The sequence below is a fragment of the Mirounga leonina genome, unplaced genomic scaffold (assembly GCF_011800145.1).
Source record: "Mirounga leonina isolate KUSES-001 unplaced genomic scaffold, KU_Mleo_1.0 Mir_200, whole genome shotgun sequence".
Classification (NCBI taxonomy): domain Eukaryota; kingdom Metazoa; phylum Chordata; class Mammalia; order Carnivora; family Phocidae; genus Mirounga; species Mirounga leonina.
The window spans coordinates 27,515,983-27,534,450 of record NW_023270503.1 but is presented as its reverse complement, the minus strand read 5'-3'; the positions used below and the strand labels follow the sequence as shown (position 1 = coordinate 27,534,450).

Below are 18,468 nucleotides of genomic sequence, written 5' to 3'. Positions count from 1 at the left end.
ATGAATGAAAGAACGAAATAAAGAAATGAACATATGCAAGAATAAGTATGAGAAAAAAATGAGTAACTAAGTTGAAAAAATGTACAAAGGAAACACCTGAGCTGGGACTCTGGGGGATAAGGCAGAGTTCACCAAGCAGAAATAGGCAGAATGAAGCAGAAAGACGATGACAAGTGACTCAGAGACATAAATAAATCATATATTCAGAGAAGGGGAAAAATTGTTCCCTAGGCAGAATGGAATCAAATAATCTGATTTTCTAAAAACACTTCTTAAAGATTTACTTTTTTTTTTAAGATTTTATTTATTTATTTTGACAGAGAGAGAGAGAGACAGCAAGAGAGGGAACACAAGCGAGGGGGTGGGAAAGGGAGAAGCAGGCTTCCTGCTGCACAGGGAGCCCGATGCGGGGCTCGATCCCAGGACCCCGGGATCATAACCTGAGCCGAAGGCAGACGCTTAATGACTGAGCCATCCAGGCACCCCTAAAGATTTGCTTTTTTGAATAATACTGTGTATGAAGAATAAATTGTAAGAGGGACAGATTGATAATGGAGAAACTAGTAAGGACATTATTGGTATCATTATATTAATATTAGAGAGAATCTAAGACAAAAAGCATTATTAGAGATTATGAGAATCACTACAAACAATTTCCAGGAAGATGCGACAATCTTAAACTTGGATGTCTCTAGTAAAATGTTTTTTTCACCGAGCAGGCAGTATCTTGGCCTTCCATTCAGAAATTTCCACTTCAATAAACACGAAACTGAAGCGAAAGTAGCCACAAGACTACTTTACTGGTTTCACTATCTGTAGGCAAAGTTCAACTGCAGCCAGTGTCAGGTAAGGCATCCCAAAATATTTGGGCAAGGCATCCTCAAAATATTTCCAACAGAAATTAACAGAACCACAAGGAGACACTGACAAATCTGTCTATGTAGTGGAAAATTTTAAAGACAATTTTAAATTACTGATACAGGGCGCCTGGGTGGCTCAGTTGGTTAAGCGACTGCCTTCGGCTCAAGTCATGATCCCAGAGTCCCAGGATCGAGTCCCGCATCGGGCTCCCTGCTCGGCAGGGAGTCTGCTTCTCCCTCTGACCCTCCCCCCTCTCATGTACTCGCTCTCTCTCATTCTCTCTCTCTCAAATAAATAAATAAAATCTTTAAAAAAAAAATAAATTACTGATACATCGAGTCTACCAAACATTAGTAAGGACAGAGAAAATGTGAACAACCTAATTAATAAGCTTAATCTAAAATATATATACATACACACAATTTTTTTATCCCAGCATCCAACAGTTCTCTAAGAATTATGAAAACTGACCACAAAATAGGCCATATAGCAAATCTCAGTAAAGATCTTTACTATACAAATAATGTTCTATGATAATGCAATTAAGTTAGAAATCAATATCAAGGGGCACCTGGGTGGCTCAGTCGGTTAAGCATCCAAATCTTGGTTTCAGCTCAGCTCATGATCTCAAGGTTGTGAGATTGAGCCCCATCTGTCTCCCTGCTCAGCGGGGAGTCTGCTTGAAGATTCTCTCCCTCTGCCCCTTCCCCCACTAGTGCACACGTGCTCTCTCACTTTCTCTCTCTCAAATAAATAAATAAATAAATCTTAAAAAAAAAAAAAGAAATCACTATCAAAAATACAACCTAGGGTGGCCTGGGTTGCACAGTTGGTTGAGCGGCCAACTCTTCGTTTCAGCTCAGGTCATGATCTCAACAAGCCCCACACAGGGCTCTGCACTGCTTAAGACTCTCTTTGTCCCAGGGCACCCGGATGGCTCAGTTGGTGCAGTGTACGACTCTTGATTTCAGCTCAGGTTGTAATCTCGGGGTTGTGCGATCAAACCCCGCATTGGGCTCCACGCTCAGTGTGGAATCTGCTTGGGATTCTCCTTCTCCCTCTGCCCCTCGCCCCGCGCATACTCTCTCACTCTCTCTCTAAATTAAATAAAATCCTTTTAGCATATTCTCTTACTCTCTCACTAAAATAAATAAATAGGGCACCTGGGTGGCTCAGTTGGTTAAGTGACTGCCTTCGGCTCAGGTCATGATCCTGGAGTCCCTGGATCGAGTCCTGCATCGGGCTCCCTGCTCAGCGGGGAGTCTGCTGCTCCCTCTGACCCCCCCCCCTCATGTGCTCTCTCTCTCTCATTCTCTCTGTCTCAAATAAATAAAATCTTAAATAAATAAATAAATAAATAAATAAATAAAATAAAATCTTTTTTTAAAAAGGCTCTTTCTCCCTCTCCCTCTGGCCCTACCCCCCTGGCTCTGTGCATGCACTCTCTCTCTAGATTAATTAAAAAAAAAAACAAAAACACAACCTAAACAATGTATTTGGAAATTCTAAAATAGTCCTAAATAATTCATGACTCAAAGAAGAAATCATAATAAAATTCTTAAGGGCATCTGGGTGGCTCAGTTGTTAGGTGTCCTACTCTTGGTTTCAGCTCAGTTCATGATCTTGAGGTTGTGAGATCGAGCCCCACAGGTGCGCTCAACATGGAGTCTGCTTCAGATTCTTTCTCCCTCTCCCCCCTACTCTGCTCCTCCCCCTGCTCACGCTCTCTCTCTAAAATAAATAAATAAAATCTTTAAAATTAAAAAGAAAGAGAATTATTTAAAAAAAAGAAATTCTTAAAATATCTGGAATGGAATGATAATGAAAATGTAAAGATCAGGCGCCTGGCTGCCTCAGTTGGTGGAGCATGTGACTCTTGATCTTGGGGTTGTGAGTTCAAGCCCCACATTTGGCATGGAGCCTACTTAAATTTTTTTTTTTTAATGTAAAGACCAAACTTTGTGGGACGCAGCTGAAGTACTATTTAAAAGCAAATTCAGGGTTGCCCAGGTGGCATAGTCGGTTAAGCATTCGACTCTTGGTTTCAGCTCAGGTTGTGATCTCAGGGTTGTGAGATTGAGTCCTGCGCTGGGCTCCGTGCTCGGCATGGAGTCTGTTTGAAACTCTCTCTCTGCCCCTCCTCCCTTCCCTCTCTAAAATAAATAAATCTTAAAAAAAAAAAAAAAGGAAATTTATAGCCTTAAATGCATGTAATAGAAAAGACTAAAAATGAATGTGCTAAGTGTTCAAGAAGTGAGAACAAGGTAACAGAAAGCAGAAAACAACAAACAGCAGAAATGAATGAAAGTCCGAGAGAAGATCCACCAAACCAAAAGCTGTTTTTGGTTTTGTTACATTTTTTATTTTATTATTTTCTAAAAGCTGGTTATTTAAAAAGATAAAATAGAAGCGCCTGGATGGCTCAGTTGGTTTTAAGTGTCTGCCTTCGGCTTGGGTCATGATCCCAGGGGCCTGGGATGGAGCCCCGCTTCGGGCTCCCTGCTCATCAGGGAGTGTGCTTCTCCCTCTTCCTCTGCCCCTCCCTCTGCTTGTGCTCTCTCTCAATATCTCTCTCCCTGTCAAATAAATAAATAAAGTCTTAAAATAAATAAATAAAAAGACAAAATAGACAAAACTTTATAAGACTAAGGGAAGGCATAAGTAAATATAAGAATTTATTTTTTTTATTTTTATTTTTTTTAAAGATTTTATTTATTTATTTGACAGAGAGAGACACAGCAAGAGAGAGAGCACAAGCAGGGGGAGGGGAAGCAGGCTTCCCGCCGAGCAGGGAGCCCGATGCGGGGCTCGATGCGGGGCTCGATCCCAGGACCCTGAGATCATGACCTGAGCCGAAGGCAGACGCTTAACGACTGAGCCACTCAGGCGCCCCTAAATATAAGAATTTAAAAAGGCAACTACAGTGCTTGCTTTGGCAGCACATACGCAAAAAGAAAAAAATGGAACGATACAGAGAAGATTAGCATGGCCCCTGCACACGGATGATGCACAAATTCACAAAGTGCTCCATATAACAAAAAAATAAATAGGCAACTATAGATGGAGATTTTTAAAAATACTAAAATGAGCATTATGCCAATAACTTCTCAGAAACTTTGGATTACAACGATTTTCTAGAAAAATATAACTTATCAAAACTGACAAGAAAGAAAAAAACAAAATAAGCCTATAATCAGTAAAGAAATTTCAAAGGCTAAAATATATCCATCTAAAAACATCAGGCCTGGGGCACCTGGGTGGCTCAGTTGTTAAACGTCTGCCTTCGACTCAGGTCATGATCCCAGAGTCCTGGGATCAAGCCCCGCATCGGGATCCCTGCTCCACGGGAAGCCTGTTTCTCCCTCTCCCACTCCCCTTGCTTCTGTTCCCTCTCTCACTGTGTCTCACTCTGTCAAATAAATAAATAAAATATTTTTTAAAAATATCAGGCCTAAATCCATCAAAATCCTAGAAGAGAACACAGGCAGCACCCTCTGTGACCTCGGCTGCAGCAACTTCTTGCCAGACACGTCTGCAAAGGCAAGGGAAACAAAGGCAACAATCAACTATTGGGACTTCGTCAAGATAAAAAGCTTTTGCATAGCAAAGGAAACAGTCAAAAAAACCAAAAGACAACTGACAGAATGGGAGAAGATATTTGCAAATGAGTTATCAGATAAAGGGCTAGTATCGAAAATCTATAAAGAACTCATCAAACAACACCCAAGGAACAAAAAATCCAATCAAGAAATGGGCACAGACATTTCTCCAAAGAAGACATCCAAATGGCCAATAGACACATGAAAAAATGCTCAGCATCACTTAGCATCCGGGAAATACAAATCAAAACCTCAATGAAATACCACCTCACACCAGTCAGAATGGCTAAAATTAACAAGTCAGGAAATGACAGATGTTGGCAAGGGTGTTGAGAAAGGGGAACCCTCTTACACTGTTGGTGGGAATGGAAGCTGGTGTGGCCACTCTGGAAAACAGTATGGAGGTTCCTCAAAAAGTTGAAAATAGAGCTACCCTACAACCCAGCAATTGCACTACTGGGTATTTACCCCATAGATACAAATGTAGTGATCTGCAGGGGTACCTGCACCCCAATGTTTATAGCGGCAATGTCCACAATAGCCAAACTATGGAAAGAGCCCAGATGTCCATCAACAGATGAATGGATAAAGATGTGGTATATGTGTACACACACACACACGCGCGCGCGCGCGCGCACACACACATACAGGAATATTACACAGCTATCAAAAATGAAATCTCGCCATTTGCAACGGAACTAGAGGGTATTATGCTAAGCGAAATAAGTCAATTAGAGAAAGACAATTATCATATGATCTCACTGATACGTGGAATTTAAGAAACAAAACAGAGGGTCATAGGAGAAGAAAGGAAAAAATAAAACAAGATGAAACCAGAGAGGGAGACAAACCACAAGAGACTCTTAATCATAGGAAACAAACTGAGGGTTGCTGGAGGGGAGATGGGTGGAAGGATGGGATAACTGGGTGATGGACATTACAGAGGGCATGTGATTTAATAAGCACTAGGTATTATATAAGACTGATGAATCACAGACCTGTACCTCTGAAAGCAATAATACATTATGTGTTAATTTAAAAAAAAAAAGAAAAAAAAAATCAGGCCTAGAGGCGCCTAGCTGGCTCAGTCGTTGGAATGTGCAACTCTTGATCTCAGGGTTGTGAGTTCAAGCCCCACGTTGGGTGTAGAGCTTACTTGAAAAAGAAAAAAATAATAAAGAAAAAAGAACATCAGGCCTGGAAGGTTTAAAGATAGTTTCTACTAATCTTTCAAAGACTAGATAAGCCCAAATCTTTGTAAAATTATTCCAAAGAGGAAAAATGAAGGAACACTCCTCAACTAATAAGTAAGACTGGCCAGTAAAAACTTGATACCAGATAAGAACAGTTTGAGAAAGGACAATACAAGCGAGTATCACTTATTGATACAGTAGTCGCCCCTTATTCGCAGTTTTAGTTACCTGTAGTCAAATGTAGTCTGGAAGCAAGTGATCCTCCTTCTGACACATAGTCAGAAAGTCAATAGTAGCTCCACGCTGCATCACCATGCCTACACCATTCACCTCACCGAGTCTCCTCACATAGGCATTTTATCCTCTCACATCCTCACAAAAAGGGTGAGTACAGTACAATAAGATATTTTGAGAGAGAGTGACCACATTCACATAACTTTCATCACAGTATACTGGTGTAATTGTTCTATTTTATTACTGTTGTGTCAATCTCTTACTGTGCCCAATTTATAAACTAAACTTTATCATACGTATATATGTATAGCAAAAAATACATACATAGGGTTTAGTACTATCTGTGGTTTCAGGCACCCAAGGTGGGTCTTGGAACATATCCTCCATGGATAAGGAGGGGGACTACCGTATAAGTGAAAAAAATCCTAATACAACATTAGGAAACTGACATTCCAAATTTTTTTGAAATACACTTCATGACCAAGTTGCGTTTACCCAGGTTTGCAAGGATGATTTTATATTTAAAAAAAAAAAACAACAACTGGGCGCCTGGGTGGCTCAGATGGTTAAGCATCTGCCTTCGGCTCAGGTCATGATCCCAGGGTCCTGGGATCGAGTCCCGCATCGGGCTCTCTGCTCCTTGGGAGCCTGCTTCTCCCTCTGCCTCTCTCTCTCTCTGTCTCTCATTAATAAATAAATAAAATCTTAAAAAATAATAATAATAAAAATAAAAAAATAAAAAAAATAAAAAATAAATAAAAAATAAGAATAAGAATAAACCAACTATACAAATGGCCAATAAGCATATAAAAAGATGCTCCACATAATTGGCCATGAGGGAAATGCAAAACTACTATGAGATACAACTTCATAGTCATTAGGATGGCTATAATAAAATTTTTAATTTTTTTTCCAGATTTTATTTATTTATTTGAGAGAGAGTGAGCGAGTACGAGTGGCGGGGGGAGCAGAGGGAAAGGAAGAGAGAGAAGCAGACTCCCCACTGAGCAGGGAGCCCGACGTGGGGCTCGATCCCAGGACCCTGAGATCATGACCTGAGCCGAAGGCAGATGCTTAACTGACTGAGCCACCCAGGCACCACTATAATAAAATTTTTTAAATGGAAAATAATAAGTGTTGGTGAGGATGGGAACCCCTGTACATTGCTGGTGGGAATGTAAAGGGGTGTGGCTGCTGTGAAAAGCAGTCTGGAGGTTCCTCAAAAAATTAAACACAGAATTACCATATAACCCAGTAATTCTACCCTTAGGTATATACCCAAAAGAAATAAGAACTCAAATATTTGTACACAAATGCTTACAGCAAGCATTACTGACAAGAGTCAAAAAGTGGAAACTACCCAAATATGTTCATCAACTGATAAATGAATAAACAAACAGCAGTATTATACATATGATGGAATATCATTCAGCCATAAAAAGGAATGAGGTCCTAATACAAGCTACAACATTGGTGAACCCTGAAAACAATACGCTAAGTGAAAGAATCAAGACACAAAAGGCAACATATCATATGATTCCAATTATGTTTAATGTCCAGAATAGGGAAATCCATAGAGACAGAGATAGATTAAGTAGTTGGCCAGGGCATGAGGAGTGACTGCTAATGGGTACAGGGCTTCTTTTGAGGGTAATGAAATGTTCTGGAATTAGACAGTGGTGATGGTTGCACAACCCTGTGAATACACTAAAAACCAATGAATTGTACACTGTGAAATGGTGACTTTTTTGGCCTATCTCAATTAAAAAGAACACAGGCAGTAGAGTCAGACAGTCCAGGGGTACAGATCTATGTGTTCTGGGTAGCTATTTACATCTATGTCATAGGTTTCTAGTGGGGAAAATGAGAATGGTAAGTTCCACTCTTCAAAAGTAGGTTCTACTTCTCAGGGGTGCTGTGAGGAATGCCTACAATAATAATGTAAAATGCTCAACATGCCATCAGTCAAAAAAATGCAAACTGTCCTTGTGATTTTAAGTGTTAGACAGTAAGGGACTGAACAGTAGAGAAGAAGTATTTCAAAGAGAAGAGTGGATGAGGGGACAGATGAGTCACAGATTTTGAACACGCTGAGTGAGAAAAATGTCTTATTCAATTGTGTCTCTAAAACCCAGAGTGGTATCTTTTGCAGAGAAGATAGATAACAACTCTATAGTTCTCTCTTATATCTGAAACTAAAATTCATTTTATTTATTTGTTTATTTATTTATTTTTATTTTATTTTATTTGTTCATTTGACAGAGACAGAGTGAGAGCACAACCAGGGAGACAGAGGGAGAGGGAGAAGCAGGTTCCTCACTGAGCAGGGAGCCTGACATGGGATTCAATCCCAGGACCCTGGGATCATGACCCAAGCAGAAGGCAGCCGCTTAACCGACTGAGCCACTCAGGCGCCCCTAAAATTCAATTTAATATGTGCACATTTTCACAGGAAAAATAGATACAAAAAAGAAAATACAGATACAAGCTGCAACATGGATGAACCTTGAAAACATGCCAGATGAAAGAAGCCAGCCACAAAAGACTGTATATTATATGATTCCATTGACATGAAATGTTCAGAATACGCAAACCCACCGAAATAAAAAGTAGATTAGTGGCTGTCAGGGGGTGGAAGGGGGAGGAGGGGATTGAGAGGAAATGGGCCGACTGTTAATGGGTTCAGGGTTTCTTCTCAGGGTAATAAAAATTCTAAAACTGACTGTGGTAATGGTTGTATAACTCTTGTGTATATACTAAAAATCATTGAACTATACACTTCGAATGGACAAATTATATGGTACGTGAATTATATCTCAGTATGCTGTTTAAAAAGGACTGTAGGAAAGAAATCTGGATATGTAATTTACCAAATTAACAGATTAAAGGAAAAAACATGATAATCTCAATAAATGAAGAAAAGGCATCCCATAAAATTCCACAATTATTTGTGGCTATAAAATCAGAAATTGAAAGGAATCTGAATAATTTAATAGAATTTTCCAAAAACTTAAGAGTAAACATCTTACTTAAATTGTCAAATACTGGGGTGCCTGGCTGGTTCAGTCGCAAGAGCATGCAACTCTTGATCTCGGGGTCATTGAGTTCAAGCCCCACACTGGGTTTAGAGATTACTTAAAAAAATTAATAAAAATTGGGGCGCCTGGGTGGCTCAGTCGTTAAATGTCTGCCTTCAGCTCAGGTCATGATCCCGGGGTCCTGGGATCGAGCCCCGCATCAGGCTCCCCGCTCAGCAGGAAGCCTGCTTCTCCCTCTCCCACTCCCCCCGCTTGTGTTCCCTCTCTTGCTGTGTCTCTCTCTGTCAATTAAATAAATAAAATCTTAAAAAAAAATTAATAAAAATTAATTTATGAAATACTAAAAAGATTCCCCTTAAAGTCAGGAGCATAGATAAGAATGCCATGTGATAGGGGCACCTGGGTGGCCCAATCAGTTAAGTGGCTGCCTTTGGCTCAGGTCATGATCCCAGAGCTTTGGGATCAAACCCCATGTCGGGCTCCCTGCTCAGCGGAGAGCCTGCTTCTCCCTCTCCCTCTGCCTGCCTCTCTGATGACTTATGCTCTCTATCTCTCTGTCAAATAAATAAATAAAATCTTAAAAAAAAAAAAAAGAATGTCATGTGACAGATATGTAGCCCTACTTCCTTATTAACAAAAATCCCAATTTTGTTCAAGGCAGTTACTGCTCAGTTGAAAAACCACCTTCCCCAGACCCACTTGCAGCTAGACTATGCCATAATTCTGGTCAACAGAAATTAGGAAAGTCTCCTGAGGATTTCTGATGGGTTTTTTTTCTCCTGATATAAGTACTTCTTCCCTTCACTTACTTCTTCTTGCCCCGAATATGAATGTAATACCTGGAGCTGTGGTGGTCATCTACAAGGACAAAATCCAAATACTTAAAGATGGCAAAAAAGAGATACAGAGGGTGCCTGGGGGGCTCAGTCGGTTAAGCAACTGCCTTTGGCTCAGGTCATGATCTCAGGGCCCTGGGATCGAGTCTCACATCGGGCTCCCTGCTCAGCGGGGAGTCTGCTTCTCCCTCTCCCTCTCCCTCTGTGCTCTCTCTCGCTCACTCTCTGTCTCTCAAATAAAGAGAACCTTTAAAAAAAAAAATGGGTGGTTCGCATTTCCCACCGGCTTTAAAAAAAAAAAAGAAAGATATAAAATGATCTTAGGGCACTGATGATAGTGTGAAGTTGGGCTTCCTGTTACATGAGAAAATACACCCCTATCACTTGGGTTTTCAGTTACATATAGCTGACCACAATCCTAACCAGTATTAGTTTGCCGTTACTCTTCTTCAACATGTTAGTAAAAGTCCTAATGTATATGGCAAAGTAGGAAAAAAAAAAGAATAAGGATTTGAAAGGCAGAAACAGCCTACTCTCCAATGGTGCAGTAAAAAAGATTATATCAAAGGTAGCAAAATGTTAACAACTGGTGAATCTACAGGAGAGTATTCAGCCTTGAAATATTTCAAAATAAATATTTACGGCAAAAAATACTGATGAGCAAAACAATGAATTTTGTGACAACATATACCATAAACAAAGGGAAAAGACAAGCCAAGTTATCAGTAAAGGATCAGAAAAAGATTAGCTTCCAGAATACATGAAGAACTTTTACATATTTTACAAGTCAATAAGAAAGACAAGCAACCCAACAGAAAAACAAGCAGATGACAGGGACAATACATTCATGGAAAATGAAACCCATGATGCCCAATAAACAGATAAAAAGATACCCAGTGTACTAATCAAGAAAATGCAAATTAAAACAAAAAATACAGCACTTCACACCCATCGTGTCGGCAAATTCCTTTAAGCTTGAGCACAGAGGTATTGACATAAGTAAAGTGACAGGAACTCTCAACCAGCAACAGAAGTTTGAACAGGTTCTACACTGTCAAGTACACGTTGACAACACCTAACAGTTAAAGAGGCACACCATACTCAGCAATGCCCTTCTTAGTTATAATCCCTGAAGCAGCAGCAAGTCCGTGAGATCGAGACTCTTTACATAGCAACACTAGAACATCATTTGCCTTTTTCATCCTCACTCTCCCATGAGTGTTCAGTGAAGTTTTCCAGAGGCTCATGGTATACGTCACAGCCAGATAACTGCAGAAGCAGATACGAGAATCCAGCTCTCTTCTATTAATTCAGACATTAAAGAGATTTTCAAAAATGTAAAAGCAATGCCACTCTTCTCTATTTTTTTTTTTCTATTTTGGAAAGTGTAGTTATTGTTCATAAAAATGTTATTTATAACACATAGCGGGTTTATTATTGTGATTTTTAAAAAAAATAAGTATTTGAAGCATATCTCATACAATAAATATTGATAGTTATAAAGCACATAAAAGGTCTTTGGGGTCCTCAGTCATATTTTCAGAGTGTAAAGAGGCCCTTAGACCAAAATGTTTGAGAACCACTGCCCTGGAGAAACTATCACACATGTATACCAGGAGACATATACAAGAATCTTCCCTGCAACACTGTAATAGCAAAGAACTATCCATCAGAAGGAAAAAATGATAGACTGTGTATAAAATAACTACATAGCCATTTAAAGAAATGAACTAGGGCACCTGGATGGCTCAGTAAGTTAAGTGGTTAAGCGTCTGCCTGCCTTTGTCTGCCTGCCTTCCATTCAGGTCGTGATCCTGGGGTCTGGGTATCGAGTCCCACATCAGGCTCCCTGCTCTGCGGGAAGCCTGCTTCTCCCTCTTCCTCTGCCTCTCTCTCTGTCTCTCATGAATAAATAAATAAAATCTTTTTTTTTTAAGATTTTATTTATTTATTTGACAGAGAGAGACACAAAGAGAGAAGGAACACAAGCAGGGGGAGTGGGAGAGAGAGAAGAAGGCTTTCCGCGGAGCAGGGAGCCTGATGTGGAGCTCGATCCCAGGACCCTGGGATCATGACCTGAGCAAAAGGCAGATGCTTAACGACTGAGCCACCCAGGCACCCCTAAATAAATAAAATCTGTAAAAAATAATAAAAATAAAAAATAAAGAAGTGAACTAGCATTACCTATATCAAATGGCCAAATCTCACAAATTTAAAAAGTGCAATGCCTGGGTGGCTCAGATGGTTAAGAGTCTGCCTTCAGCTCAGGTCATGATCTCCAGGTCCTGGGATCGAGCCCCATGTCAGGCTCCCAGCTCAGCGGGGAGTCTTCTTCACCCTCTCTATCTGCCTCTCCCCGTTTATACTCTGTCTCAAATAAAAATCTTTAAACAAACAAAAAAAATAGGGCGCCTGGGTGGCTCAGTTGTTAAGCATCTGCCTTCCGCTCAGGTCATGATCCCAGGGTCCTGGGATCAAGCCCCACATCAGGCTCCCTCCTCGGGGGGAAGCCTGCTTCTCCCTCTCCCACTCCTGCTGCTTGTGGGTTCCTGCTCTCGCTATCTCTGTCTCTGTCAAATAAATAAATAAAATCTTAAGGGTGCCTGGGTGGCTCAGTTGGTTAAGCGACTGCCTTCGGCTCAGGTCATGATCCTGGAGTCCCGGGATCAAGTCCCGCATTGGGCTCCCTGCTCAGCAGGGAGTCTGCTTCTCCCTCTGACCCTCCCCTCTCTCGTGTGCTCTCTCTCTCTCTCTCACTCTCTCAAATAAATGAATAAATAAAATCTTAAAAAAAAAAATAAATAAATAAAATCTTAAAATAAATAAATAAATAAATAAAATAAAAGGCAAAATGCTGAAGGATATATACAATATACCATGCATCTAGTTTTAAAACATGTAAAATCATACTAGTATGTATGATTATTTAGTGATATATACACACACAGAAAAAGTAAAAAATAAAAACACATGGGAATGATAAAAGCAAAAACTGGGGGTAGAGCATGCTACTCTTGGTCTCGGGGTCATGAGTTCAAGCCCCATATTAGGCACAGAGCTTACTTAAAAAAAAAAAAAAAGGCAAAAATCATTGCAGAGGTTACCCCTGCGGAGGTGGGAAGAGAAATAGCATGGAGGAAGGATACACAGGAGCCTTCAATTATATGTGGAATGTTAGCAGAAACACATGTATTCATTATATTATTTCCTATATTTTTTTGTATGATTGCAATACATCGTAAGTAAAGATTAAGAATGCTGAATAGATACTGGGTGTTAGGAGGGGGAAGACACCATAGGACCAAATGAAGGACTGCAAATTAAGGGTGACTTAGGTTTGATTTAGGTCTCAACTCTAGAAAACTGGAAGAATATCGATGCATTAGCTCAAATTTAGGAAGTCGGGATGAAGAAATAGTTTGGGGGAGCGCCTGGGTGACTCAGTCCTTAAGCGTCTGCCTTCGGCTCAGGTCATCCCAGGGTCCTGGGATCAAGCCCTGCATTGGGCTCCCTGCTCCGCGGGAAGCCTGCTTCTCCCTCTCCCACTCCCCCTGCTTGTGTTCCCTCTCTCACTATACCTCTCTCTGTCAAATAAATAAATAAAATCTTCAAAAAAAAATAGTTTGGGAAAAGGTAAGGCGGTGGGATTTAGACATGCTACCAGGAGAAGCAGTAATGATAAAATTCTTACAGAGTTGTAAATTTAAAGATGGTGTTTGGGAGCTGTCAGGGCCAGAGATACAGATTTGGAACTCACTGAATAAAGATGGAAGATTTGAGAATAGATGAGATCATCAACAAAGGTGATAAAGGAAGATGAGGGTATGGAGAAGCTTATCCAGAGAGAGCAGAGGAGAGAGCTTGGGGAACAGACACAGAAGGCCATGGTGGAGACCATAAAAGAGAGGCTAGAGGAAGATGGCAGTGAGTCCTCAGAAAGGTCAGAGAAGGAATCAGAGTCAGACAAGAGAACATTCGAAGAAAGAAGGTATAAAAAAATTCAAAGAGAATAAGGAATGTACTAGGTCACCAGATTATATTCATATAATTTCAGCGTGCCAATTTCAGGAAGCCAATATTGATTAATCCCAACCCTTTCTGACCACTCCTCTTTCATCCATTCATTCCAACAAAAGCTGATTGAGTATCTTGTATGTGGACACTAAGGATACAATGATCGTCTCTGTCTTCATGGTCCTAAGATCACAGTAGAAGAGAAAGACTAATCAATTACTAACAATGATGAATGTAAAATCACAGCTACAATGAATGCTATTAGTGGGAGTACATGGAACTTCGAGATTGTGTACTTAGGGAATTGTTAACTCCTTCCTCCTTTCAGCAGTGTATATTGTGCCTTCCTGAACAGACTGTAAGCCCAAGAGGGCATACTTTTTTTTTTTTTTTTAAGATTTTATTTATTTATTTGACAGAGACAGCGAGAGAGGGAACACAAGCACGGGGAGTGGGAGAGGGAGAAGCAGGCTTCCCGCGGAGCAGGGAGCCCGATGTGGGGCTCGATCCCAGGACCTGGAATCATGACCTGAGCCGAAGGCAGACGCTTAACAACTGAGCCACCCAGGCGCCCCGAGGGCATACTTTTTTATACTCTTATACTGTTGATTTTCTTTTGATATCTTCTCCAAGTGCTCAGCATAATGCTTCAAAATAATGGGTATTTAGTATATGCTTACTTACACATCTGTAATGGGATGCATCAGATTTTGCAATAAACACATCCTATTGTATGGAAGAGCTATGACTTTTTTTTTAATAACCTGCTACGGGTGTTAAAGAGGCCAAAAGCAAAGTGTAAGCCTTGAAAAGGTTAGCTTGGTGTTCTCTACCTGTATCTCAAGCAATTACCTTGAGACTGCTTAGGATTATTCTCAAAGAGGGAGCTAGTAAAATCATGGAAAGATTGACACAAAACATTCTCACCTCTAGAGACAACTCGAAATGTACACTCTACCAACAGTAAGCCAGTGCTATGCTATTTTTGCAAATAAAAAGCAAAACATTCATTATAAGGCAATTGGCCCTGACAAGAAAAACAGAGTTCAGTGGTATTCAAGAAGCAGCCCCACAACTACTTACATCACGAAACTGAACCTTTCCCAATTCTCCTAATTCACTGACGCAACAATAAGCAGCTTCTGACTGTAGAAAAAGCTGGGCCAACGTCATCTCCTCACTCCGGAAAAGCTCCCCCATGGTGGCAGAAAGTACCACTCAACAGAGTACCTGGATTTCTCTCCAACCTAAAGCAAAAAGAGAAAACTGCATTACCAAAAGAGCTAAGAGCAAACACCACAACAGTAAGGCTCTTTTGTTTTGCATTTCATATCTTCCATCCCATGCAGACAGATCTTTAACATTCTGTTTAGAAGGAGAGAAAGGAGAAATTGCAAAAGGCTGTTACTAAATCCCCTCCCACAGAGTACCTGATGAAAAGCCACTTCCTTCACAGTCAACATCAGGATCAAATGACAATATTTTGGGGCATCTCAATACATAAGAATGTATCCAGTTAAAAACAGAACTGGGATTCACAAACAGCTCTTTAAATACCCTGGACAGGGTATTATGAGGCAGTGACATTCACAGTGCTTGACCTTTTTTTGGCTTGTGTCAGGAAACACACGGAAGAGACCTAGATTACCCTCTCATAAAGGATGTCTCCGTGGAGACTAGTTTTCTACCCGCTATTGCCCATTTCTAACTGTTGGAGTCCCAGCACTACGCTACAGCTATGGATACCTTAAAGGGTTTAACCTTCTAACTGCTCAGGAAACACCATTTTCTCCTTAAGGAATCTAAATGCATCAGCATTATCTCAAAAAAACGGGGGGGGGGAGGGGCGGGACACCTGGCTGGTTCAGTCAGTACAGCATGTGACTCTTGATCTCAGGGTCATGAGTTCAAGCCCCATGTTGGGTGTGGAGCCTACTTAAAAAAAAAAAAAAAAAGAGCCAGCTTGCAAATTAAGCTCAATTTCAAGTCCAGCATGACAGGAATACATTGATAATGACAAAGCAGTTTTATCAAACCACAGAGAATAAGCTTGCCACCTCCATAGCTTTCAATTTCTTATCCCCACCTTCAAGATTAATTACATTCTTCCATCTGTCAAAGCTTCTCATGCATGAGCCAATAAAGGTTTCCTTTTAGGGCTGTCTTATCCTTGCCCGGTATGAAAGACAATGGCGCTATCAGTGGTCCTGAAACTGCAATTATTTATTCTCAATCAGCTATTGTAAGGCACAGACTGTACCCTATCTAAACTCAGCAAACCGTACAGTATTTTTAGTATCATGAGGGCATCCATAATGATAGGTGAAACTGGCATCAAAGGAAGAGTTACTGTTCTGCAAGGCTGGAAGACATCTTGAGAAATCTGAATGACAAAACCTTTGTGCAAGGCAGCAAAATAACACTCAGATATAAGCAAAGATTTCTCAAGAGATTATGTAGCCTGCCTTTAAAATTGTCTATACCTGAATCACCCAAAACAGCTGTTACCAACCTCCCACATCTTCCCCCAAACAAGAATAGATTCCACAACCTCTAAAGCAGGTAAAATTATGCCTGATCAGCACAGTTCAGGGGCTGCCAGTAATGACAGCCTCCAGAGTTGCCTCCCTCCTTCTGTTCTTTAATGATTACAAGTCTCCTAGAACATCTCTATCCCACTGGAGCCAAACAGAAAACTAAACAGGCCAAAGCGATTCAGGGATGAGAGGATGTCACAAAACAAAATATGAAGAAACAGTAATTCTACACAAGATGAGTACAAATAAAGCGCCCGGCGTCCAGCCTCACTATTGTCATCCAGTCCTCGCCTCCTACGAGGTATTCAAATTCACCTGCTTTATTTCCTGTCTACCCAGTGAGAAAGTAGGAATTCTCTGAGCCCAGGCACACCTACCTCCAGAAGTGGCGATTAAAGGGGGAGGGGGGAGGGATCATCAAATTGGGAGCCCCTTTAAGAAGCCCCCCAAATTCTTCTGCCTACCTAATAACCTTCTGTTCCTCCGCCTACGCCTTAAATGGGGGAAGGGTTGAGGGCCTCCAAAGAGGAGTGAATCTCCGATTCCTCTGCCCACAGGAGGGGTGCCCGAAGAGGGGCGAACCCCCATTTCCTCTCAGAGACCTAAGATCTCTGTTAATTCCTTTGACAAGTAGGCTATTAGAAGGATTTCCCATGCCCTTCCGAGGCCTCTCCCTGCCGCACTGTACCTACATGCCCCGCTCACCTTCAGCCCCCGGCCGGGCCGCAACCAAAGCAGCAGCCCCAGACCAAGCCCGCAGCCTCAGCGGCTCGGGACATCAGCGCTCGACGTGCGTGCGTCCGCAAAGCCCTGCCCCCGCGCAGCCACCGGCTCCGCCCCCAAGATGACCTCATTGCAGTCAGCCAATGGGGTGAGGCCTGGGTCGGCTGCCGCACTGCAGAGTCGCGGGGGCGCGGGCAAGACCCTGAGTGCTGACGCCATCTTGTTCCCGCGGCTGCGGCTCCAGGCCGGTGGGACCGGGGTGTCTGACGGGCTGCTGGGCGGGTGCTTGAGGACCTCAGCCCGTATGCCCTTCCTCATCCCTTCTCCCTAACACCCTCGAGGCTGGGCTGCCTGCTTTCTTTCTTTTCATATCCAAAAAATTAATTCACAATTTTTTTTCCTCGAGGAAAGTAACATCAAGGACGGGGAGACATTATGAAATGACCTGAAAGCTGGAGAGCTTATTAAAAGCGCTTACAGTCCAGTCTCCTCTACATTACACACGCACCCTTTTTCCTTATTTTACAGAAGAGAACATTTAAGCCCCCGAGTGGGGAACGCCTAAGATCCGTAGTAGAGCCTTGAACAGAGAGGGGCTCGTTCACTTAAGTGTGGAAAAGCCCTTTTTAGAAAGGTACTTGGTTAAGTCCCTCTGGCAAGGGTTCAGGGTCAATTTTTCTCCAATTAGTGGGAAAATCCCCATAAGACCCTATGTTGTGACAGTAAAGTTTTATCTTGTTCGGTGGATTCCTGCAGGCCCATTTGACCCAAGGGTTTTTTTTCTATTCCTCAAAAATTTTAAAAGAATAACAAGTTTTTTAAAACGCAAAAGTGGGGCCCCTGGGTGGCTAACTCGATTAAGCCTTCAGCTAGGGTCTTGAGCCCAGGGCCTGGGGATAGAGCCCCATGTTGGGCTCCCTGCTCAGCAGGTAGCCTGCTTCTCCCTCTGCCTCTGCCCCTCCCCGTTTGTGTGCTCTCTCTCTCAAATAAAATCTAAAAAAAAAAAAAAAAAAAAAAAATGCTGATGTGGGAAAAAAAGGCAAAAGAAAAATTAAATTTCCGGGCGCCTGGGTGGCTCAGTTGGTTAAGCGACTGCCTTCGGCTCAGGTCACGATCCCAGGGTCCTGGGATCGAGTCCCACATCGGGCTCCCAGCTCAGTGGGGAGCCTGCCTCTCCCTCTGACCCTCTCCTCTCTCATGCTGTTTCTCTCTCGCCCGCTCTCCAATAAATAAATAAATAAAATCTTTAAAAAAAAAAAAAGAAAAATTAAATTTCCTTACTATCTACAGCCCACTGACAAGTCCCTGAGACAGAGTGACATTCCTTTAGGAACTCAGCTGCCTCGATGTTAATACCTTGCTAAGGGCAAAAGGCAATCTTAGCCCCACCCCCAGGATCCTGTAAATCTACCTTAACATATAAAAATTCCTTT

General features: G+C 41.7%; 1 protein-coding gene and 1 non-coding gene across 4 annotated transcripts in view; one reads left to right on the top strand and one right to left on the bottom strand.

The window, feature by feature from the left end:
• Positions 1 to 17,124, bottom strand: part of ATP6V0A1 (ATPase H+ transporting V0 subunit a1) — a 62,574-nt gene extending 45,450 nt beyond the window's left edge. For all 3 annotated transcript variants that reach the window (XM_035027146.1, XM_035027144.1, XM_035027145.1), the window contains exons 1-2: positions 17,018 to 17,124; positions 14,859 to 15,022 (exon numbers count right to left, since the gene is read on the bottom strand). In XM_035027146.1, coding sequence (XP_034883037.1) covers positions 14,859 to 14,975 — 117 coding nt within the window. In that variant the 5' untranslated portion in view covers positions 14,976 to 15,022; positions 17,018 to 17,124. The remainder of the gene's footprint in view (positions 1 to 14,858; positions 15,023 to 17,017) is intronic.
• Positions 3,790 to 3,898, top strand: LOC118025369. Its single transcript, XR_004683304.1, has one exon. It is a non-coding gene; the product is annotated as a U6 spliceosomal RNA (small nuclear RNA).
• Positions 17,125 to 18,468: the final 1,344 nt, after the last annotated feature.